At 34.3% G+C, this 24711-nt stretch overlaps 1 protein-coding gene across 3 annotated transcripts in view; it reads right to left on the bottom strand.

Moving 5' to 3' along the window:
- The window catches only part of HDX (highly divergent homeobox), a 161604-nt gene that overhangs the window by 128229 nt on the left and 8664 nt on the right, over positions 1-24711 (bottom strand). For 2 of the 3 annotated variants that reach the window (XM_059051263.2, XM_067022829.1), the window contains exons 2-3: positions 7447-7593; positions 1113-2231 (exon numbers count right to left, since the gene is read on the bottom strand). In XM_059051263.2, coding sequence (XP_058907246.1) covers positions 1113-2231; positions 7447-7593 — 1266 coding nt within the window. Of the gene's footprint in view, positions 1-1112; positions 2232-7446; positions 7594-7989; positions 8044-24711 lie in introns of all 3 variants that reach the window. The other variant, XM_067022828.1, reaches the window with a different exon arrangement.

The following is a 24711-nucleotide window of genomic DNA, read 5'->3' as shown; positions in this document are numbered from 1 at the left end:
GGAAGCATTTTAAATACAGATAAAAAATACTGTGGTTGAACAAATTAAAGAGTCTAGCTAGCAGCAAGAAGAAATGGCAAACATTCCTGCTTCGCTATTCAAATTCTCTAAAGCAGATATTTTCAGAAAGAAGATCTATGGCCTTAAGAGATATTCTGAGGTAGGTTTATACCTCACTGTTGAGATTATTTGAAGCATATCTAAACAACTGAATATGTGAAACAGTAAAGGAATAAAGCTTATTTTTTGCACAGGTCTAAAATTGCTTTAATTCTTACTTTGAATGTGTATCTTCCCTCTAAACATTTTAAAAAAGACAATTTGATTAACGTTGCACTTTATGTTTTCTTTTGTTTGTTTGTTTGTTTTGCGGTACGTGAGCCTCTCACTGCGGTGGCCTCTCCTGCTGCGGACCACAGGCTCTGGACGCGCAGGCTCAGCGGCCATGGCTCAGGGGCCCAGCCGCTCCGCGGCATGTGGGATCTTCCTGGACCGGCGCACGAACCCGTGTCCCCTGCATCAGCAGGCGGACTCTCAACCACTGCGGCACCAGGGAAGCCCGCACTTAATGTTTTAATAAAGCATTTACTTTTAGAAAAAAACAACTGGCTGAGTTACTGCAGGCTCTGACTTCTCAATCATTGTCGCCTAGAGAAATGATTGACTTGCCTGACTATGTACCCAGGGAAAGCACCACTCATCTAGTGACATCTTCCCAAACTGCAAGTAAAAGTCATAACAGAAATAATCTATGTTCAAGAGGATGAGTCTAGCCAGTTCATTCCTATTTTAGTGATAGGAAATGCCATGTTTCCCATAAGGCTATTATTTCCTGAAGAAAACCATTTGAAATGTCAGGAGATAGTTGCCATGTTATAAAAATTATTATATTCCATGAAAAAAAAAAGGACTCACCATTTTAAAATGTGACAAAGAAAGAACAAGATTCTTTAAAGAGTTGACCCCAAACCACTATTTAGAAGCAAACAAATCAAAGTACTTCAAAATATGAGTTAAATGACCCAGATCTCAAGTCTAATTGATTACCAACACAATTTTTTTACACCAAACAAACTTTTATAAAACCTTTATAAAATAAACATACACATTACCTGGTAATTGTTTTGGTTTTGTGATAACCTCAATTGGTTTGATGATGCAAAATGTGAAGAAAAATTACTCCGTGATGGATTTGTATTACTGTACATTGTAGTAGATGCTGTATGTAATGAAGTCCGTGGTGTCAGATGGTATTCTCTGTTTTGATACAGTACATTGTCTGACAAGTCTCTAATATTCACTATTTGTGAATTTGGCATATTTCTTCCTGGTCCGGGCAAAACTGTACTTTGGTTCTCAGCTCGAAGGGAGCTGCCACTTTCATAAAATCTTGAGTAGCTTGGTATCTGTGCTCCCATCAATGCCAACTCTTCCTCTCTGGCATACTCATCATCAGCATCTCCAGTCTCCATTGCAATGGACAAACAAGTTCCTTCTGTTGAACTAGGAGGCTTCTGTGGAGCATTTCCTCCAAGAATTCTCTGGGGGTAATCACTAACTGCCAATGAAAATACTTCACGGATTTCCAAGTTTTGTGTTCTGCAGTAAGGGTCTCTAATAGGTGGTTTTTGCCCGCATAAGTTATGTGATGCTAGACCCATGTGTTCAGGCTTATATGATCTTTGAATTCCGACTGGTTCAATTTTGCAAGGTTGGTGGCACACAGATGACTTTTGTGGTATCGTCAACTCAGGGGCTTGCATTGAAGAGCTTCCATAGTGTTTTTTTGTGTGATTGTATACAGAGTTTCCAGCATTTAGCACACTTGTCTGTCTTGACAAAATAATTGTTTTCTCACCTAAGAGCAGAGAGGCATTTTTACAGTGTGCTACCTGTCTTTGAACAGGAATGTGCAACTGAAACTCAGTATCATTTTTACTGGCTGTTTTCTGACTAGGGATTTTATGTGCTTCTGTAATTTGTGTATTTGTATGTTTGGTTGTCCCTTGCCTACTTGATGAACTGGCTGGACTGTATATACCAGTTACAATGACATCATTATTGGGTGATGTCCAAGAAGACTGTTGGCTTGAGGGTGGAGCAATATTAACCACATTTCTGACTGTAACGTCTGGAGCTGCCAAAGGAGTACCAGAAACAGTTCCTGTTGTTGCTGCTCCTGATTCAGAATTCTTACTACTCATTTTTCTTCTCTTATTGCCAACCCACGTCTGGAAGGATAAAAAAATGATATTATGGAAAAGTTCTTAACCAAAAAACAAGAAAAACCAATTTTTATGTGATAAATTATATTCTCATTTGTCATAAAGTCAAGGCCTATACAAATTTAAAAGAAAAAATATACAATAAAAGAAAAAGTAACTAAAGTATAAGGTCAGAGATAATCAGGGACCAGCACATAATAAATATCTAGGAACTTTGATAGGAGAATTGTATTATTGTTCTTCTTCTCCTCAAAACCCATCCAATTAATATGTAGCAAGAATTCTAAAATGTTTATATCCCTTGACCTAGTAAATTCATTTCTGGGAATTTATCCTAAATGTAATCCTAGATGTATACAAAGTTTATATGCAAAGATGTTCATCATATTTATGTATAATAGTGAAAAATTGGAAACATACTAGAGGTAGGATGTTTAATGACATTGGAAAATGCTCATAGTATTGTTAAAGAAATATACACTAGGAATCTTCAGATTTAACAACTTCTATGAATATATCATAATTTGGTTAATTTAATATTGCTAGGTATTTAGATTACTTTTAGAAATATTCACTATTATAAACCATATAGCAATACACTTCACTGTGCATGCATCTTTGTACTATTGGTCCATTAGAATGCCATCTTTAGAAGGAAAATTGCTGGGCTTTTTGATATTTTCAAACTGCCCTCCAATGTATAAGAGTTCTGGTTTCCCCACATCTTCAACAACACTTTGCATTATCTTTTTGTAGTCTCTATTAGCCCAGGAGTTAAGAAAAGGTATATAATTGCTGTTTTGATTTGAGTTTCTATGGTTACTATATTACTTTGATAGAGTTGCTTACTAATTACCTCTACTAATTTTTTATATTAGGGTATTTGTCATTTTTAATTGATTTATAAGAGCAATTTCCTACTAGAAGTAGCAGCACTTTGTTACAAGTTGCAAATATTTTTCCCAGTTTGTCATTAATTTGTGGTAGTTATTTGCTTCTTTATGTTTTTCTTGATTTACCAAATCTTATACAGTGAACATGTATTACTTTTATAAACCAAAAATTAATAAAAATAATACCAGTTGTTGGCATTTAGAATTTGATAAGAAATATGTATTTTTATGTAAGTAATTTATTATAATAATCTTAGTATTATTATACTGAATCATGATTCTTCTTAAAATATGCAATAAGAAATATTATTTTCCATAAAATTATTAGTAAACTTTATAATTATTTCAAAATGCATACCATATTATAAACCACCAAACATTAATCTATTAAGAATTTCAAAAAATAAATAAGTGAATACATTAAATGAACTAGCCTTGCACGAACACGGTGCAGAGTGTATTTGGTTAATTTTGTGTGATGTGCTTTTGAAAACCACATAAATTATCCAATTTTCAATGTATATTTATATTATATACAACATTAAATGTCATAATACTATAAATAAAAGCTAACATGTATTGAATCCCCATTATGTGTTTTCATATATATTAGTTCCTTTGTTAGGTATTATTTTCTAATTGTATAAATGAAGAAACTGATTTTCAGAAATATTAACTAGATTGTGGAAAGATATCCTGTCAGCTACTGGCAGAGCAAGGAATCAAAATCAATTTAACTTGACCTCAAAGAACATTCTCCTTCCACTATGGTGAGAAACTCCTGAAATGGAGTTGGCCATTTCAGTTGGCCATTTTACTTTTATAATTAGTACTTATCTAATAAAATGTTCCAGAAACTGAGATGCTCCATTTTGCTTCATATGAGGCTGTGGGAATTTAAAACTCACTCTTATTTAGCTTTACTAAACAGCAGAGGTGAGAATTATAAGCAGAGGGACAAATGAATATAAATGTCACAAGAGAAGGAGGCAGGGGAGAAAAACTAAAAGGTTCTAAAGTATATACCCGAGAGAAATATTTAGAAAGAAATGTTATGTGGCTGCTTCCCACTAGCTGGATATATGTATATGTGTAGCTGATTCACTTTGTTATACAGCAGAAACTAACACACCGATGTAAAGCAATTATACTCCAATAAAGATGTTTTTTAAAAAAGAGAAATGTTTGGGGATATATATAATTTCAATTTATGGTTCAAAAAAGTGAATATTACAGGTATTCAAAATAAGTCACTGTGTTATGGTTTTTCAAATAAAAATATGCATTGGAAGCATGATGTATTTGTAATTTCAACATTTTAAAACTTTCAATAGGAAAGCATAGTGAATTGGTAAAATTTAAACTCAAGATCTACTACATCTGGAGGGCAACTCGGGGCAAGATTTCTAAGAAAACAAACAACCTACCAAGTTCTCATCAAAATACCTACCTTAACACAGGAATTTTAAGTGATCTTAGTGCACTGCAAATCTATGGCTTACTTTTATAGTTTTATAGCTCATATATATAGTTACTTATATAGTTTACTAGATATCTATATAATGTACCCATAAAAAAGTAAAATGCAAAAGAATATCACATGAATATGAAACTCAGCTATCTAACATCTTCACTTGTGCAGAATGCAGCCAATATAGATGTCACAAGACCCATGTACTTTACTGAAAAGACAACACTTGATCTTAAAACACACTTTACCTTATTTTACACATAATTTTACCAAACCTGGTATCTTAATCTACAGTAAATTAAAAAAAAACAAAACAGGAGGGGGCTTTCTTAATAGTGATTGCTGTTGAAAGCACCTTGATAGCACCAAAACTAAAAATGTTCATTAAATATTACTCACTAAAAAGAAGAAGAAAGAAAAATTAAAAGAGAATTGTTGTGAGAAATCATTAAATGGTCTGGGGTTCTTTTGTAAAGGAGAAAGTCACTCCATATACCTTACCATGTTGTAAGCATTATTATTCTATAACACAGTACAATAATTGATTTCCATAGTAAAACTCTGAGTCAAAAAGTAAAGGTTCAGTTATTTTCAATAGTCTCTATTGAAGTAAAGTAGGAAAGTATATAGTTACAAAATATATTTTATTAAAATGTTGAAAATAAAGAAGATTCATTACCTAAGGGTTACCAGTAACTGAATTAAATTTTACCAAAAGTCATTCAGTTACAGGATCCAAAATTTACCAATGCCTATAGGATATAAATTTCTCATTCCAAATGTTTCATTGGTGAGAGAGAAAAAAATGGGTCAATCAAATTGATATGATGAGCATTTGGGGTTTGGAACTAATAAAGTAATACTACATATAAAAAAAAGAAAGGCAATAAATTTGGGTCACCAATCCTTGGTGTCCATTAAATTCTTTTTCAGTCCTTTTTTAGAAAGTCAATGTCTCCAAACTTTTCCTTTTTCTATTCCTCCTTTGTTTTCCTGTTCCTTTACCCCTATATATATATATATATATATATATATATATATATATATATATATATATATATATAGCATGGATGTTTTAACCTTTTAAGTTCTTTTTACATTGGGATCAAGTTCTTAGTACAGTGATATTTTAGTTCTTTTGAAAAAAAAACACAATAAATACTATATTAAAATAATAAAGGAAGATCTCTTTGAAGTAGAACATGTAGACCTAGAAAAATATTAGGCTGAAATACTATATTAAAAATAATAAAGGAATAATGGGTCTATAAACAACTCCCCTCTCCTCTGGCTGGAAAAGCTGCCAAAACTGTGTTGAAATTTAGATTAGAAAGACTGAATTTCTGCAGAATTTATACTCTCCTAGAATAGAGAGAATGAATCTGTTTTACACCATCCCTTATAACTTAAATAAATTTTACTTGTAAACTTACGTTCTAGAAAGTTTATTTCTTTCATTTCCATTACTTGTTACAGATTTCACACTATTTCGAGCAAGATATAAACCTTTGTGTTTCAACACTCTCAATATTCAAGTACAATCAAGTAAATTATTAGGGGGAAGATTGCAATAGCAAATTGTAAATATGAAAGGTCACAGTCCACAAATCAGCTGCCTAAGAAGACTTTTCATTTTAAAGTAATGGTAAAATAAGAGAGAAGAAAAGAAAGAAGTTATTGCAGAAAAAAATGAGTTTGTACTTATAAAATGGAAAACTCATCAACTTGAAATATTACACATTTTAAAATAATTTTTCTAAGGCAATTAAATTTTTTCTCGAGGTTTTATTAAAGGTATTGTAAATAAGGAATTTAGAGCTATCAACAGGAGATATTTCTAGTTCTTACAAAAATCTGAGTATGATAGTTGATCTCAGCAAACAAGAAACAGATACATTGGATATTTCCCTCCTAGAACTTGTGGCATAATTCCCTATTTGAAGGTGAATATATCCTTCAGTCTTTAAAAAACAGATTTTCCAAAGAATTCTTCTTATCAAGAGATTTTTTTATTTTGGGGGTCTTTAAAAGTTCCTCCAACAGAAAAATAAACCTAAAAAGAAATCCTTTCTCTTACCAACTTAGCCTAATGAATGACAAGGATGGGAAAGCTGCTAATCTTTGAAACCCTAAGGTTTCACTCCAGGGGGATTTGTAGCTCGTTCAGACAATCATGAAAGGACCTATGCACCCACTATGAAATCTGTGACTAGTTCTGTTAGGTTTATCTCTTGCCTCCTCTCTATCACCTTCTCACTGCCTTTCCCAAATGTGTAGCAGGTCTAATTTTTACAGCTGAATAACAATGGTTGTGATAAAGGAAATTTTCCTCCCTAGGGATTCCTTGTCCCTTACTTGCTAACCCATTAAAGTGCATACATTTTACTTCGAAGGAGGAAGAGCTATTCATAAAAATGATAGGTTTTCCTAAAAAGACAAAAATACTAAATTCATAAATGCCTGCTGAAAAAATTTAAACACAACAAGAAAATATGCTAACTCCCTTGGTAAATGCCTGTTTTACTAATATCAGTTTGGAGAGTTATATCTGGATAAATTCTAGGTTTAAACCAAGCATGAGATCAGCAACTAATCTTAAAGGTACCTATTAGTTCAAAGGACTGGGATTTTTAAAAGATATGTTTAAAATGCAAAGGTTTTAGTGCTTTCAAGGTATTTATAGAAAAAAATACATACTAAATGATTAGCTATTTATTAAAAAATAGTAATTTTATACCAGGGAAATGAAGCTGTTTATAGTTAGTGACTTCACACCCTGATAGTTTTTCTCACATTAAGCAATTATGACTTGTAATACAAAGCTACAAATTCAAGAGTTTAAGACCTCAATACTTACCCTGACTACACTGTAGTCCAGCTTAGTCTCCTGTGCACACTGTAATATGAGCTGAAAGCAATTTTTACTTTGATTTGTCATTCCATTTTCATAATAACGCTGTAAAATCCTTTGTTGTTCTACAGTAAATACAGAACGTAGATTCATCTAAAAATAAAAGAAGATACTCTGAAAATTTGAATAAAAATTGGGTTTGTGTAGAATTTGCACGTTTTTGTTTTTTGATACAATTTCAATGCTTTCAAGCTGCAAGATTTCTTTAAGTGAAATAATCCCAGTAATGGGCAATAATTTGTGTGCTAAAGGGAGATAGGTTCTCAATGAATATTATGCATAATGCGAACCCTTATTGAATTTGTTCAGAAAAAGCATCAACTTTAAAGACAAAAAAAAAAAAAAAAAGCAGAAAGCCCTTATCTGGTTAGTGTCAGTGCATGGAGAAAAAAAGCTTATTTCACCGAAATAAATATTTATGGCTAGTAAAGCCAGAGATTGTGGTATGGTAGTAGCCATAGGTGGTCAATTATCAAGAGGGACACTCACTGTTCTTTGTCAAGCAAGGCATCTGGCTTATGTCTTACAGCCAAAAGCTGGGCTCTGAAACAAAAGGGTACGTTTATTTTTTTCTTTTTCTGGGATAAAGGGGTGCATTTTATACATTAAGTCAAAATCTCTCTTTAAAGCTTAAAAATAAACAGGAAGTTTTAGTGACTGAAAGTGTATTTGCTTTAGGCAATACTAACCAAAATAATTATTTTTAATAGCTGTAGTATATAAATCAAAATTAAAAATAATGTATAGTTTACTAAAATATACCAAGTACTTTTAATCGACAACAACATAATTAGACAATAGAAATTTTAAAAACACATTGCTCTTCTTGCCAATAGGCAACATGTTTAATATTAAGGGAAAACAACTCTATGAATCTCACAAATAAGAAGCAGGTCATACTCTTCATAAAGGAGATGAATTCTAGTAGTGCATTTTATAAAGAAGAACACAAAATTAGATAAAGGCAATTTCAGGTTCCTCTTAAAAACTGTCACACTAAAATTGTTATTCCTATAATCTGACAGAAAGAAAACCCTTTGCAAGGAATGAATCACTTCAAAATTAAGAAAACATTGACAACTAAAACAATATAAGCCAAACCAAACAGAAATCATTCTAGTATACTGGGTATGGAAACAACTAAGTACATTGACATGGAAATAAAAAATAATTTCTATTTTTTGAACAATAAAGCAGTTTCATAAAGAAATTAAAGACAGTCACATAGCCATCCAGTGAAATCTGTACACGAATTGTTTCTTGACCATGCAAATGTTTTCCTATATAATGTTAAGAGATCTGGTGAGAGAAAATCACATGTGAGAGAGGGCATGAACATTCGGAAACAAATAACTCCACTTTATGAAGGGGATCTCATTCAAGTACAACAATGTAGAAATTTAAACCTCTTATCTGCAACCTGACCAAATTTTCAAGGATGTTTGGGCCAGAGGGTAGGGATGATATTCATCAAAACAATATTACTATCATGTTTGCCAGTTTTCAGAGCAATTTGGTGTTCCCTTTCCTAAGTGGTTCAGCTACAGTCAGGAGAGGAGCCAGAAGATGAAGGTCAAATACCTGAAATACCTCATCTGTTGTGGATTAAGAAGCAAGGTATTGGATTGGTATTCCAGTACTTTGGAATGAGATCTGAGGAGTGTGGTAAATTTCAGTTCACTAATGCATAATACAGGTAATGGCTCTGATTCTTCTCTGTAGGGCTGTAACTACCATAAAAAAGCCTAGAGTACAAGATATGGCTGATCCCCAAGTGTATCACTATATCTGCCTTACTGTTGCTCCAGTATGATATGAAACTTAAAAAGCATGGCAGATTAGTTATCTTGGTCTATGGAGTGGCAAGTTATTGAATGACTGCACAGCCAAAGTTTTTTTTTTTTTTTTTTTTTCAGTACGCGGGCCTCTCACTGTTGTGGCCTCTCCCGTTGCGGAGCACAGGCTCCGGACGCACGGGGTCAGTGGCCATGGCTCACGGGCCCAGCCACTCTGCGGCATGTGGGATCTTCCCGGACCAGGGCACGAACCCGTGTCCCCTGCATCGGCAGGCGGACTCTCAACCACTGCGCCACCAAGCAAGCCCCATAAATTTATTTATTTATTTATATTTTTTATTTTTGGTTGCATTGAGTCTTTGTTGCTGCATGTGGGCTTTCTCTAGTTGCGGAGCACGGGCTCTAGGTGCATGGGCTTCAGCAGTTGTGGCTCAAGGGCTTTCGAGCACAGGCTCAGTAGTTGTGGCGCACAGGCTTAGTTACTCCACGGCAGGTGGGATCTTCCCGGGCCAGGGCTCGAACCCGTGTCCCCGGCATTGGCAGGCAGATTCTTAACCACTGCACCACCAGGGAAGTCCTCACAGCCAAAGTTTTTAATTGTTTGCACAAAAATCAGGGAAAAAAAAAGTTGTAAAAACTTCCATTTTAAAAGTTGGGTTGTTGGGCTTCCCTGGTGGCACAGTGGTTGAGAATCCGCCTGCCGATGCAGGGGACACGGGTTCGTGCCCCGGTCCGGGAAGATCCCACATGCCGCAGAGCGGCTGGGCCCGTGAGCCATGGCCGCTGAGCCTGTGCGTCCGGAGCCTGCGCTCCACAATGGGAGAGGCCACAACAGTGAGAGGCCCGCGTACCCCGCCCCCCAAAAAAAAATAAAAAAAATAAAAATGTTGGGTTGTTATTTATGTGGAAGATAAAATGACAATCCATTGGATTCATAGAAATTGAGGTCTACTGTATTGGGGTAGGGAAGGTAACTAACTGAACTAGGGGATTAAATATTGAAATAACAAGTCATTTAGCTTTACCTCATGATTTCCTCGTCTAATTCTCTTTGCATCGTACTACCCACTGAGCACATGCCAGCCCACAAGGAATAAGACAACCTGTGTCCTACTCTCAACTCCACTGGAGACTATTTGGTAAATCACTTAATTTCTATGAGCATTCATTTCCTAGTTTGTAAAATTCTGGATTATATGACTTGTTTTACTTACCAGACTGTATTGTTAAAAATAATTTAAGATATGTGAACTCATTTTTATTAAATTATTTTTCAGCCGCACCTGGCGGCTTGTGGGATCTTAGTTCCCCAACCAGGGATGGAAACTGTGCCCCCTGCAGTGGAAGCATGGGGTCCTAACCACTGGACTGCCAGGGAATTCTCATTTTTCTAAAGTTTTAAAGCATGTTATAGTTGTAACATATTTATTTATTTTTTGCGGTACGCGGACCTCTGACTGTTGTGGCCTCTCCCGTTGCGGAGCACAGGCTCTGGATGCACAGGCTCAGCGGCCATGGCTCACGGGCCCAGCCGCTCCGCGGCATGTGGGATCTTCCCGGACCGGGGCACGAATCCATGTTCCCTGAATTGGCAGGCGGACTCTCAACCACTGCGCCACCAGGGAAGCCCACATATTTATATTTTTAAGGATAACTAGGCCCTTCAGTTTATCTATCATATTCAGATATGGAATTTCTTAGGCTCTTCTCAGCTTTAAGATTTGATGTTTTAATGAAGACCCTGAGCCATTGAGAAAAGATTAAATTATGCTCAGTATGTTCTATCAAACAAGCAGAGAAATGAGTGAAGTATTTTAGATGTATTGCTTTGGAAATACTTGAAAAATACAGCTTTGAGGAATGAAATAGCTAAAATATAGCTAAGGCTCTATTTTTACATTGGAATATTTCAGATAAATTCCTATGTAACACTGTCCTTATATATCTGATATCATACTTAAAACCAGCTCTAATAATGCCCTAATAATGTTTTAAGTGGCTAAATCATTTGAAAAGTACCCCAAAATTTTACTCATTAAGGACTCATTCTTGGAAAACCTGGTTTTAAAAACGGAATGAGGGCTTCCCTGGTGGCGCAGTGGTTGAGAGTCCGCCTGCCGATGCAGGGGGCGCGGGTTCGTGCCCCGGTCCGGGAAGATCCCACGTGCCGCGGAGCGGCTGGGCCCGTGAGCCATGGCCGCTGGGCCTGCGCGTCCGAAGTCTGTGCTCCGCCACGGGGGAGAGGCCACGACAGTGAGAGGCCCGCGTACCACAAAAAAAAAAAAAAAAAAAAAAAAAAAATGGAATGAGTCCATAAAATCATCACCAATTCAAATAGAATACATTCTTGCCAACACTAAAATTTGAATTTTGGGTAAGCCATCGACTTTCTTGTTTGTATGTTTACAAAGAGTTGAGCTTAGGTTAATATAATAACTTGAATATCTTTATCTTGGCCAACATGTCTCTATTAACATTGTCCTTTTAATCCATTATTATTATTCACTTTTAAATTTACATACGGTAAAAATCACTATTTTTCATGTATGGTTTTATAAGTTAAAACAAACATATGTAGTCATGAAACCACCATCACAATTAAGGTACAGAATGGTTCTATCATTCTGAAAAAAAAAACCTTTATGCTGCTTATTTATAATCAATCTCTCTAGCCACCCAGCCTCTGACAATCCCTGTTCTGTTCCTATTATTTTGCTTTTATAGAATGCCATATAAATGGAATAAAACAGTATGTATTTTTTCTGAGACTAGCTTCTTTCATTTAGCATAATGTATTTGAGATTCATTTGTGTTGTCTGTATCAATAATTTGCTCCCTTTTCTTGCAGAGTAGCATTCCATTGTAAGAATACACCACAGTTTATCCATTCATCCATTGAAGGACATGTGGGCTGTTTTAAGTTCTTAGCTACTACGAATCAAACTGTTAAAAACATTTATGTGAAGGTTTCTGTCTGCAAATAAGTTTCCATTTCTCTTGAGTAAATACCTAGGAGTTGGACTGCTGGGTCATATGGTAAATGTATACTTAACTTTATAAATTAAGTATAAACCCTTTTCAAAAGTGGCTGTACAAATTTGTTTTTGCACCAACATTCTATGAAAGTTTCAGTTCTTTCATTTCCTTACCAGAATTATTATCATATATTTCTAAAAAAATAGTCATTCTAATAGTTGTGTAATTGTGTATTATTATTGTGGTTTTAATTTGTATTTCCCTAGTGATAATGATATTGAGCATCTTTTGTTATTCTTATTTGTCATTCATACATCTCTATAGAAGTGTCCAAATATTTTGCATATTTTTAAATTGGATTGTTTGTTTCCTATTATTTAACTTTTAGGGTTCATTACATATTCTGGAAGAGAAATATAATTTTCAAATATTTTCTCCTCGCTTGTGCCTTGTTTTTATTTATTAACAGTGTATTTCACAGAGCATTTTTTAAATTTTGATGAAGCCCAATTTATCACTGCTCTTTAGTTTTATGGATTGTGCTTTTAGTGCCATACCTTAGAAATCTTTGTCTAGCACAAGGTCACAGAAACTTTTTCCTATGTTTTCTTTTAGTAGCTTTATATTTGTGCATTTCACATTTAAGTTTAGGATCCATTTGTAGTTGATTTTTGTGTAAGGTGTGAAGTACAGGTCAAAGTATTGTGGGGTTTTTTTGCATATGGATATCCAATTGTTCCAGTACCATTAATTGAAAACAACTTTTTATTGAATTGCTTTTTCATCTTTGTTAAGAATCACTTGACCGTATATGTGTGGCTTTTTCTGAACACTCTTTTCTGTTCCATTGATTTATGTGTCAATTCTTTCATTAAAACCACACTATCTTAACTACTGTAGCTTTATCATGACTGTTCAATCAGGAAGTGTGAGCCTTCTAATACTGCACTTAAAAAAATCAATTTAGCTATTCTACATCCTTTACATTCTCATATGAATTTTAGAATCAGATTGTTGGTACCAACAAAAAATTCTGCTGGGATTGGATTGAATCTATAGATCAGTTTAGGGACAATTGCTGTGTCTTCCAAATCATGAATATGATATACTTCTCTCTAATTATTTAGATCTTGTTTGATTTCTTTCCTCAGAGTTTCATAGTTTTCAGTATACAGATTCAGTACATAGTCTGTTAAATTTATACCTGTGTATTTCTTTTATTTTTTATTTATTCATTTATTTTTTGTGGTACGCGGACCTCAAACTATTGTGGTCCCTCCCGTTGCGGAGCACAGGCTCTGGACACACAGGCTCAGCGGCCATGGCTCATGGGCCCAGCCGCTCCACGGCACATGGGATCCTCCCTGACCGGGGCACGAACCCGCGTCTCCTGCATCGGCAGGCGGGCCCCCAACCACTGCGCCACAAGGGAAGTGCCTGTGTATTTCTTATGTGTGTGTGGTTTTTTTGAAGGGGGAGGAGGCTATTGTAAATGGTATTTTTAAAATCATGATTACTATAGTTTAAAATGATGTAGTGTATACTTGAAATTTGCTAAGAGAGTAGATCTTAAGTGTTCTCACTACACCAAAAAGAAACAGAACTAAGTGAGGTGATGGATATCACATATGCATTACCTTGATTGTACTAATCATTTCATAATACATATATATATATATCAAACCATCATATTGTACACCTTAAATATATACAATTTTCATTTGTGAATTATATCTCAATAGAGCTGGAAATTAAAAATATTTCCAATTGTTCATTGCTAGGATATCAACATACAATTTATTTTGGTATATTCACTTTGCTAAATTCATTGATTGGTTCCAGCAGCTTTTTTGTTGACTGTCTAGAATTTTCTAAACAATTATGTCATCCACAGAGAAGGGCTTGTTTCTTCTTTTCCAATACATTTGCCTTTTCTTTTTTTTTTTTTTAAAACATCATTATTGGAATGTAATTGCTTTACAATGGTATGTTAGTTTCTGCTGTATAACAAAGTGAATCAGCTATATATATACATATATACCCATATCTCCTCCCTCTTGCATCTCCCTCCCACCCTCCTTATCCCAATCCTCTAGGTGGTGGCAAAGCACCGAGCTGATCTCCCTCTGCTATGTGGCTACTTCCCACTAGCAATCTATTTTACATTTGGCAGTGTATATATGTCCATGCCACTCTCTCACTTTGTCCCAGCTTACCCTTCCCCATCCCCATGTCCTCAAGTCCATTCTCTACATCTTTGTCTTTATTCGTGTCCTGCCCCTAGGTTTTTCAGAACCACTTTTTTTTTTAGATTCTATACATATTTGTTAGCATACAGTATTTGTTATTCTCTTTCTCACTTACTTCACTCTGTATGACAGACTCTAGGTCGATCAACCTCACTACAAATAACTCAATTTCATTTCTTTTATGGCTGAGTAATATTCCATTGTATATATGTGCCACACCTTCTTTATCCATTAATCTGTTGATGGACACTTAGGTTGCTTCCATGTGATGGCTATTGTAAATAGAACTGCAATGAACAGTGTGGTACATGACTCTTTCTGAATTATGGTTTTCTCAGGGTATATGCCCAGTAGTGGGAATGCTGGGTCGTATGGTAGTTCTATTTTGAGTTTTTAAAGGAACTTCCATACTGTTCTCCATAGTGGCTGTATCAATTTACATTCCCACCAACAGTGCAAGACGGTTCCCTTTTCTCCACACTCTCTCCAGAATTTATTATTTCTAGAGTTTTTGATGATGGCCATTCTGACTGGTGTGAGGTGATACCTCATTGTAGTTTTGAGTTACATTTCTCTAATGATTAGTGATGTTGAGCATCATTTCATGTGTTTGTTGGCACTTTGTACATCTTCGTTGGAGAAATGTCTATTTAGGTCTTCTGCCCATTTTTGGATTGGGTTGTTGTGCTTTTTGATATTGAGCTACATGAGCTGCTTGTAAATTTTGGAGATTAATCCTCTGTCAGCTGCTTCATTTGCAAATATTTTCTCCCATTCTGAGGGTCGTCTTTTCGTCTTGTTTATGTTTTTCTTTGCTGTGCAAAAGATTTTAAGTTTCATTTGTTTATTTTTGTTTTTATTTCCATTTCTCTAGGAGGTGGGTCAAATAGGATCTGTGTCTGGCCTTACATTTACATCTTTAATCCATTTTGAGTTTATTTTTGTGTATGGTGTTAGGGAGTGTTCTACTTTAATTCTTTGACATGTAGCTGTCCAGTTTTCCCAGCACCACATATCGAAGAGGCTGTCTTTTCTCCATTGTATATTCTTGCTTCCTTTATCAAAAATAAGTTGACCATATTTGCATGGGTTTATCTCTGGGCTTTCTATCCTGTTCCATTGATCTATATTTCTGTAGGTACTGGTGTTTTATTTCTTTATTGCACTGGCTAAGACCTATAGTATAATGTTTTAATCAGAGCTGTGAGAGTGGACGTTTGCTCCTGGTTCTCAATTTTAGAAGAAAAGCGTTCAGTCTTTCACCATTGAGTGTTACATCAGCTGTAGGTTTTTCACATGCTTTACAAGTTTAAGGAAGTTTCCTTTTATTTCTATTAAACTGAGAGTTTTTATTATTATTACTATTACTATCATCATTATAATGAATGGATATTGAATTTTGTCAAATACTTTTTCCTGCATGTATTGAGATAATTGTATAGATTTTGTTCTTTAACCTTTTGATATGGTAAATTATGCTGGTTGATTTTCAAGTGTTGGATGAGTATTTTGTTCTTGGAATAAACCCCAGTTGGTTGTGATGTATTATTCTTTTTATATATTTATTTCATTTGGAAATATATTGTTGAAAATTTTTGAGTCTGCATTCATGAGGGATGTTTGTGATTTTCTTTTCTTGTATTGTATTTGGTTTGGTAAAGGCAATGAGTTAGGAAGTGTTCCTTCTGCTTATATGCTCTGAAATAGTTTACATAGAATTATTATTTTTTCATTAAATATTTGTTAGAAATCACCAGTGAAGCCATCTGAGCATGGAATTTTCTTTGTTGGAAAGTTTTAAGTTATGCATTACATTTCTGTATTATTCAGATAATCCATTTCTTCTTGAGTGAGTTTGGGCAGTTTGTGTCTTTCAAAGAATTGGTCTATGTTATCTAAGTTGCTGAATTTAAAGGTGTAAAGTTTCTTATATACTATTCCTTTATCATCCATTTAATATTTATAGGGTCTATTGTGATGTATTTTTCCTTCTTGATATTGGCAATTTGTTTCTTTTTTTCTTGGTCAGTTGACAAGAGGCTTATCACTTTTATTGATCTTCTGAAATAATTAGTTTTTGGTTTCATTGACTTTGTCTATTGGTTTTCTGTCTTCATTTACATTGACTCCTGCTCTTATCATTACTATTCCCTTCATTCTGCTTATTTGGACTTAATTTGCTCTTCATTTTTCTAGTTTCTTAAGGTGGGAACTTAGATTATTGATCTTTGACCTTTCTTCTTTTCTAAATGTAAGCAATTAATGCTATAAATTTACTTCTAAGTACTGCTTTTGGCTGCATTCTACAAATTTTGATAGGTTGGATTTTTTAACAGCCTTATTGATGTATATCTCATGTACATACAGCTGCACAATATTTAATGTCTACAATTTGATGAGTTTGGCCTTATACAAAAACTAGTGAAACCATCACCATAATCAAAGTAATCAGCATATCCAACACCTCCCAGAGTTTCCTTGTGTCCCATTGTTTATTTGTTCTGTAATAAGAACACAACATGAGATCAACCCTGTTAACAAATTTTGAAGTGCACAATACTGTATTGTTAACTATAGGTATTATGTTCTACAACAAGTGGCTAGATTTTTTTCATTTGGCATAACTGAAACTATCTACCCACCGAATAACAATTTCCCATTTCCCTCACCCTCCATCCTGGCAACCACCATTGCATTCTCTGCTTCTGTCTATTTTAGATAGCACACATAAGTGGAATCATATGCTATTTGTCCTATGACTAGCTTATTTCACTTAGAATAGTGTCCTCCAGTTTCAACCATATAGTTGCAAATGGCAGAATTTCCTTCTCTTTAAAGACTGAATAACATCCCATTGTATGTCTATATTACATTTTCTTTATCTGTCGATGGACACTTGGCTATTTCCATATTGTGGCTATTGTGAATAGTGCAGAAATAAACATGGGCATGCAGATATTTCTTCAAGATCCTGATTCCAATACTTTTGGATAGTTGTCCCTTGCTATCTGTGGGGGATTGGCTTCAGGACCCCCCACAGATACCAAAATCCAAGGATGCTCAAGTCCATTACAGTTGGCCTCTGTATCCACCTATCCATGTGTTCCACATCCATGGAAACAAAGGGATGACTATATACCCAGATGTGGGATTGCTGGATCATATGGTAGTTCAATTTTTAACCTTTTGGAGGAATCTCCATGTTGTTTGCAATAGCTGCTGAACATTAATTTACACTCCCACCAACAATGTACAGGGGTTCCAATTTCTCCACAGCTTTGCCAACACTTTTTCTCTTTTAGTTTTTTAATAATAAGCATCCCAACAGGTGTGAACACCACACACACAAAAATCAACTCAAAATAAAGACTTAAACATAAGACCCCAAACTGTAAAACTCCTAGAAGAAATCAGACAGAAAAAGCTTCTGGACTTTGGTCTTGGCAATGATTTCTCAGATATGTCACCAAAAGCACAGGCAACAAAAGCAAAAATGGACAAGTGAGACTACATCATATTAAAAATATTCTGCAAAGCAAAGGACAGTCAACAATCAACTACAGTAAAATAAAAAAAGGCAACCTACAGAATGAAATAAAATATTTGATACCATATATCTGATTAGGGTTAATTTCCAAAATATACAAGAAACTCCTAAAACTCAATAGCAAAATAACTAATTATCCAATTAAAATGGGCAAGGGGCTTGAACAGACATTGCTCTGAAGAAGACAAACAAATGGTCAACAGGTATTTGAAAGATGCTCAACATCATTAATTATCAGGGAAATGCAAATAAAAACTATCATGACACAGGGTGTGTTTTAATTGTCATTCAGTTCAAAATATTAATTTTCCTGTTTATTGTTTAAAATATTTAAGTATTTTCCAGATATCTTTATTATCGATTTCTAGTTTAGTGTGGTTATGAATAGAGAACATACCTTATTTCAACTGTTTTAAATTTTTTAAAGTTTATGGCACAGGCAGAATATGGTTTATTTTTAACAATGTTCCATGAACATTTGAAAGGAATGTATCTTTGGCTATTGTTAGGTAGATAGTTCTAATAATGTCAATTAGGTCACGTTGCTTAATAGTGTTGTTCAGATCTTCTGTATCTTTACTGATTTCCTGATTACTTGTTCTATCAATTACTGAAAGAGGAAAGGTGTAGTCCCCAAGTATAATTGTGCACTTGTCTATTTCAACTTTTAATTGTATCGGTTTTGCTTTATGTATTTTGAAAATCTGTTGTTAGATGCATACACAACTAATATTGTTACATATTTTGGTGAATTGATACTTTATTCATTATGTAATACCCCCTCTTTATTCCTCATACTATTCCTTGTTCTGTATTTTAATTTGTCTGACACTAATGAATATACTTCAGCTTTGTTTTGAATAACCTGTCATAGTATATAATTTTCTTTCATTTTATTTTAATTTATGTCTTTATATATAAAGTAGGTTTCCTATAAGTAGGATAGAGTTGGGCTTCAAAAACCCAATATGACACTATGTGTATGACAGTATGACAGTTAGTGAGTTTAGATCACTTATATTTAACGTAATTACTAATATGGATGGATTTGGGTGCACCATTTTATTAGTTGTTTTCTGTTTGTCCTTCTGATTTTTTGTTTTGCTGTTCCCCTTTCTCCAACTTCTTTTTTATTATTTTAATATGTCTTTGTAATGTTTTAATTCATTGGCTTTTGGGCTACATTTCTTTCCATATTTTGAAGTGGTTTTTCCACTGACTTTTTTTCCATGTTTTGTCATGAGAAACCCATGGTCATTTCCAAATCTTTGTTTCCCTAGGTATTTTGTTTTTCTCCAGGTTTTTTCAACACTATATCTTTGATTTTTAGCAATTTGATTATATTGTGTATGGGCATGATTTCCTTTGAGTTTAACTTGTTTCAAGGGATCTCGAACCTATAAATTTTTATCTTTCTTAAGTGTTTTGTAGAATTCACTAGTGTAGTAATTTGGGCTTGGAGATTTCTTAAAAGAAATATTTTTAATCACAAATTCAAGTTCTTTAATAAAGTGCTTAGTTATTTATTTCTTCTCAAACAAGCTTTGATGATTTCTATCTTTCAAAAAATATATACATTTACTTTAAGTTGTTTACTTTATAGGTGTAAAGTTAATAGTCCATTAGTATATTTTTAAATGTCTGACAGTCTGTAGTGATATCCTTTCTCTCATTCCTGATATTGGTAATTTGTGTCTTCTCTCTTTTTTGTGTACAGCCTTTTCTCAAATATCCAGGTTTTGGTTTCATTGCATTTCTCTATTTTTTTAAATTGAAGTATAGTTGATTTACTATATTGTGTTAGTTTCAGGTGTACAGCATAGTGATTCAGGAATTTTTGCAGCTTATATTCCATTATAAGTTATAAGATACTGGGTCTAATTCCCTGTGCTATACAGTATATCCTTGTTGCTTGTCTGTTTTATATATAGTAGTTTGTATCTGTTACTGTTTTCTATTTCATTTATTTCTGCTCTTACTATTTACTTCTTTCTGCTTGCTTTGGGCTTAATTTGCTTTTCTAGTTATAGTTTGTTAAAGTGAAGCTCAAGTGACAGAGTTTCAAGCTTTCTACTTTTCTACTACAAGTGTTTAATGCTCTAAATGAACTCTAAGTGCTGATTTAACTGTATTCCACATATTTTGATATGTTGCAATTTCATTTTCACTGATTACACAGTGCTTTCTAATTTCCCTTGTGGGCTCTCCTTTGACCCATTGGTTACTTACAACTGTGTTATTTACTTTCCAACTATTTGGGGATTTCCCAGATATCTTTGATTTATTGATTTTTAGTTTAATTCCTTTATGATCAGAGAACATCCCTCATATGACTTCAACTTTTTAACTTTTGATGGTTTGTTTTATGGCCCAAAATATGGTCCATGTTGATCAATTTTCTATGTGCTTCTGGCAATAATGTGTACTCTGCTCTCTTTGGATAGAGTCAATTAGGTTGAGTAGGTTGAAAGTGTTGTTCAAGTCTTAAACAGTTATTAATTTTCTCTCCACTTACTTTAGCAATTACTGAGAGAAGCTGTTAACATTTCTAATTGTATACTAGTCTGCTTCTCATGTCTCTTTTACCAGTTTTTGATTAATATATTTTGGAGCTCTGTTATTATGTACATAAATATTTAGGATTTTTATGTTCTCTTAATTAATTGATCCCCTTATCAATATGAGTGATGTTCTTTACCACTGATATTTTTTTCTCTGAAAACTTCTTTATCTGATATGAATATAGTCAACTTTATTTAGATTCATGGTATATATTTTTTCATTTATTTATGTTTAACCTATCTATTTCTTTATTCTTAGGTGGGTTAGTTGTAGACATTTATAGATGAGTTAAAGTCTAATGTGACAATACCTGCCTTTTAACTGGTATGTTTAGAACATTTTGCAATTAATATAATTATTGATATGGTTGGGCTTAGATACAATCTGTTTTCCATTTGCCTCATATGTTTTTGTTCCTTTATTTCATTTTTCCTATTTTGATCTTAATTAAACATTATTTATAATTCTATTTTATCTTCTTGGTTAGCTCATCACTTTTTGTCATGTTATTTTAACAGTTGTTTTAGTGACCATGGTATACACCTTTAATTTATTATCAAGATAATTTATCATAATATTATATATACTACTTCACATATAATAGAAGAATCTTACAATAGTATACCTGTATTTCTGTCCCACTGTCTTTTGTGCTATTGTTGTCATACATTTTGCTTTTACATATGTTATAAAACTTCCAATAAATGGTTATTTTAAAAAAGTAAACAGTTATCATTGAAAGTGATTTTCAAAAATTAAAAATCATACATATTTACCTACATATTTTTTACTTCCATTGTGTAGGTCCAAAGTTCTTTTTTTTTTTTTTTTTTTTTTTTTGGTGGTACACGGGCCTCTTACTGCTGTGGCCTCTCCTGCTGTGGAGCACAGGCTCCAGATGCGCAGGCTCAGCAGACATGGCTTATGGGCCCAGCTGCTCTGCGGCATGTGGGATCCTCCCGGACCAGGGCACGAACCCACGTCCCCTGCATCGGCAGGGGGACTCCCAAACACCGCACCACCAGGGAAGCCCCCAATGTTCTTTTTTTTAGGTGCAAATGCAATGAGCTTTACTGTAGTAATGCTCTTCATTTTCTTTAATTCTTTACAGGCTACATACAAAACAGAAACCTAATAATGAAGAAAAATTAATTTCAATTTGGAATCATTTTACTTCTGTCTGAAAGATTTCCTTGAACATTTTTGGTAGTGTTTTCTGCTGTCAGTGCATTTTTTTCTTTAGAATGAGTAAGAAAACCTTTGTTTTGCTTTGATATTTTTATATAGAACTCTAGGTTAACAGATTTTTAAAAATCTTTCAGTGCTTTAAACATGTCATTCCATTGTCTTCTGGCTGGCATTGTTTTCAACAAGATGCCTCCTCTCATTCTAATGTTTGTTCCCCTGTACATAAAGGTGACTTTTTTACCCCTGGATACTTTTAAGTTTTCTTTTTTCTCTGGATTTCAGCAGTTAGATTAGGAGATGCCTTGGAGCCATTTCCTTTATCTTTCTTCTTCTCAGAATTTGTTAAGCTTCTTGACTATGTGGGTTCATAGTTTTCATCAAATTTGGAAAATTTTCAACTGTTAATTAAAAATAATTTTCTTCACCTTCTAGGACTCAAAAAAATGTATATTACATTGAGTGATATTGTCCCACAGCTCATTGTTGGTACATTCATTTTTTTTTCCCATAGTTTTACTTTTGTCTCTAGAATTTCAATTTGGATCGTTTAATAAATCTTCCATTTCTTTCCTCATCAGGCTTGTGCTTTCCTCTACCTTCTTAAACATAGAGAATACAGTTTTAATAGCTGGCTTTACATTCTCTACTAATTCTAAAATCTATTATTTTTCATTCTGTTTTTTAAATTGTTTCTTCACCACACTATGAGCTGTATTTTCTTGTTTCTTTGCATGCTTTTTGTAGTTTTTCATTTAATGGCAGATATTGCTAATGATGCTCTTGGATACTGGATGTTTCTATATTCTTTAAATATTTTGGAACTTTGTTCTGGGATATATTTAAATTACTTGGAAATTGATTCATCTGAGGTTTGCTTTGCTAGGCATATCCAACAATGCCTTTAGTCAAGGGCTAATTTGTCTCATTATTAAAGTAATACCTTTCTGAGGACCTTCCTAGATATTCCATGAAATACAGTTTTCCAGCTTGGTGGTTGAAAACCTAAACTATTCCTGGTCTTATATGAGCTCTGAGGATTGTTTGCCTGATCCTTTCTAGTGGTTCTTTCCCCATCTGCAATAATTTTCTCACTCACTGGAGTTGATCAGTATGCAGCCAAAGATTCAAGGGGCCCCTCTACAAATCTCCAGAGCTCTATCTCTGTGCGGTTTTCTCCTGTGAGCGTTCTCCCCTCCAGTACTCTATACCTCAAATTTTAGTCACCCTGTCCTCTGTGAACTCTGAATTCTGTCTCCTCAACTCAGACAGACTTCCAGGCTGTTTGGTTCCCTTTCCCTTGGTTCTGGTCTGGATATTTTTTTCCAGGCAGTGAGCTGGGACATTCACAGGGCTTATCTTATTTGCTTCCCTTCTCTCAAAATATCATGGTCCTGTGCTACTTTTTGTCAAATGTCCCAAATCCACTGTTTCATACATATTTTTGCTGTTTTTTGTTTGCTTGTTTCTAGATATTTAAAATGAGAGGGTAAATCCTGTTCTTGTTACTTCATCATAGCTATAAGCAGAAGTTCAGGTGGCCTTTTGGAGTGGTGGAGTGGGAAGACTATGTTAGGAGTCAGGACATCTCTGTTCCTATTAAGCTTCACTACTTGCTAGTTTTGTGACCTTTACAAAGATAATTGACATCTTGGGCCTCAGTTTCATCTGGAAAATAAAGTTATAAAATCTGTCCTACTCTTCTTCACATGATGAATTATTTTAATTAAAATACTTGGTAAACTATAATGTGCTATGCAAAAGTTATTTTTGTTAATTGTAAACATTTATGTAACCAACTTGTCATTTCTACTAGTAATAAATAATTTAACATATACCAACATATACCACTCCCACATCATGTGTATATAAACCTCAAATAAAGGAAACATACATTAATATATTCTCATGGCAAAAGGAAGACAGATCCTGACCATCTTCTATGTAATGAGAGTTTGATCTTTTAAAGTTTTGGAGAATGAAAGAATTAAGCACAACACCAATGGGCATGGTGTCCATGTATGTAGGTGCCTCTGAATAATTTTTTAATGTAATATTTAGCAAAAGCTTCATTAAATATACAATAACGAACTGACACTTTGAACTTAATGAAATTTGAATACGTGCAAAAGAATTGCTATAGTGGATTTCCCTGGTGGCACAGTGGTTAAGAATCTGCCTGCCAATGCAGGGGACACGGGTTCAAGCCCTGGTCTGGGAAGACTCTACATGCCACGGAGCAAGTAACCCTGTGTGCCACAAATACTGAGCCTGTGCTCTAGAGCCCTCAAACCAGAACTACTGAGCCCACGTTCCACAACTACTGAATCCCGTGCACCTAAAGCCCATGCTCCGCAACAAGAGAAGCCACTGCAATGAGAAGCCTGCACAGTGCAACAAAGAGTAGCCCCTGATTGCTGCAACTAGAGAAAGCCCACACACAGCAACAAAGACCCAATGCAGCCAATAAATAAATAAATAAATAACTTTATTTTTTTAAAGAATTTATGGTAAATCTGTTTTCAGAAGCTGTCACTTTAATGTATCATTTACATTTAATGATCCTCATCTTTACAAGTAGCAGTTCTATTTAGTTATTTTATAATTAACTTGCCAGAATTTGCAAATATTGCAAAAAATAAATTTCAACATTTTCTAAGCATAAAGTCAAGTAACAGGTATTGCATCTATTCAAATACTATGAAAGGATATTCATTATTTTTTTTATTGGGCTATAACTACTGAAATGCATTGCACACATCTCTTATCTTCCATTTTAGAGGTATAACTGGCCTCTACCACTTAAGTGGAAATATGAAACAAAACAGTTTAACTACAACCCAGAAAACTTTCTCAGGTCACAAAGAAATTGTACACTGACCTCACTTTAAAAAAC

The sequence above is a fragment of the Kogia breviceps genome, chromosome X (genome assembly GCF_026419965.1).
Source record: "Kogia breviceps isolate mKogBre1 chromosome X, mKogBre1 haplotype 1, whole genome shotgun sequence".
NCBI classification, from domain to species: domain Eukaryota; kingdom Metazoa; phylum Chordata; class Mammalia; order Artiodactyla; family Physeteridae; genus Kogia; species Kogia breviceps.
Note: the sequence above shows the minus strand (reverse complement) of the source record. Positions and strands in the feature narration are given on the sequence as shown.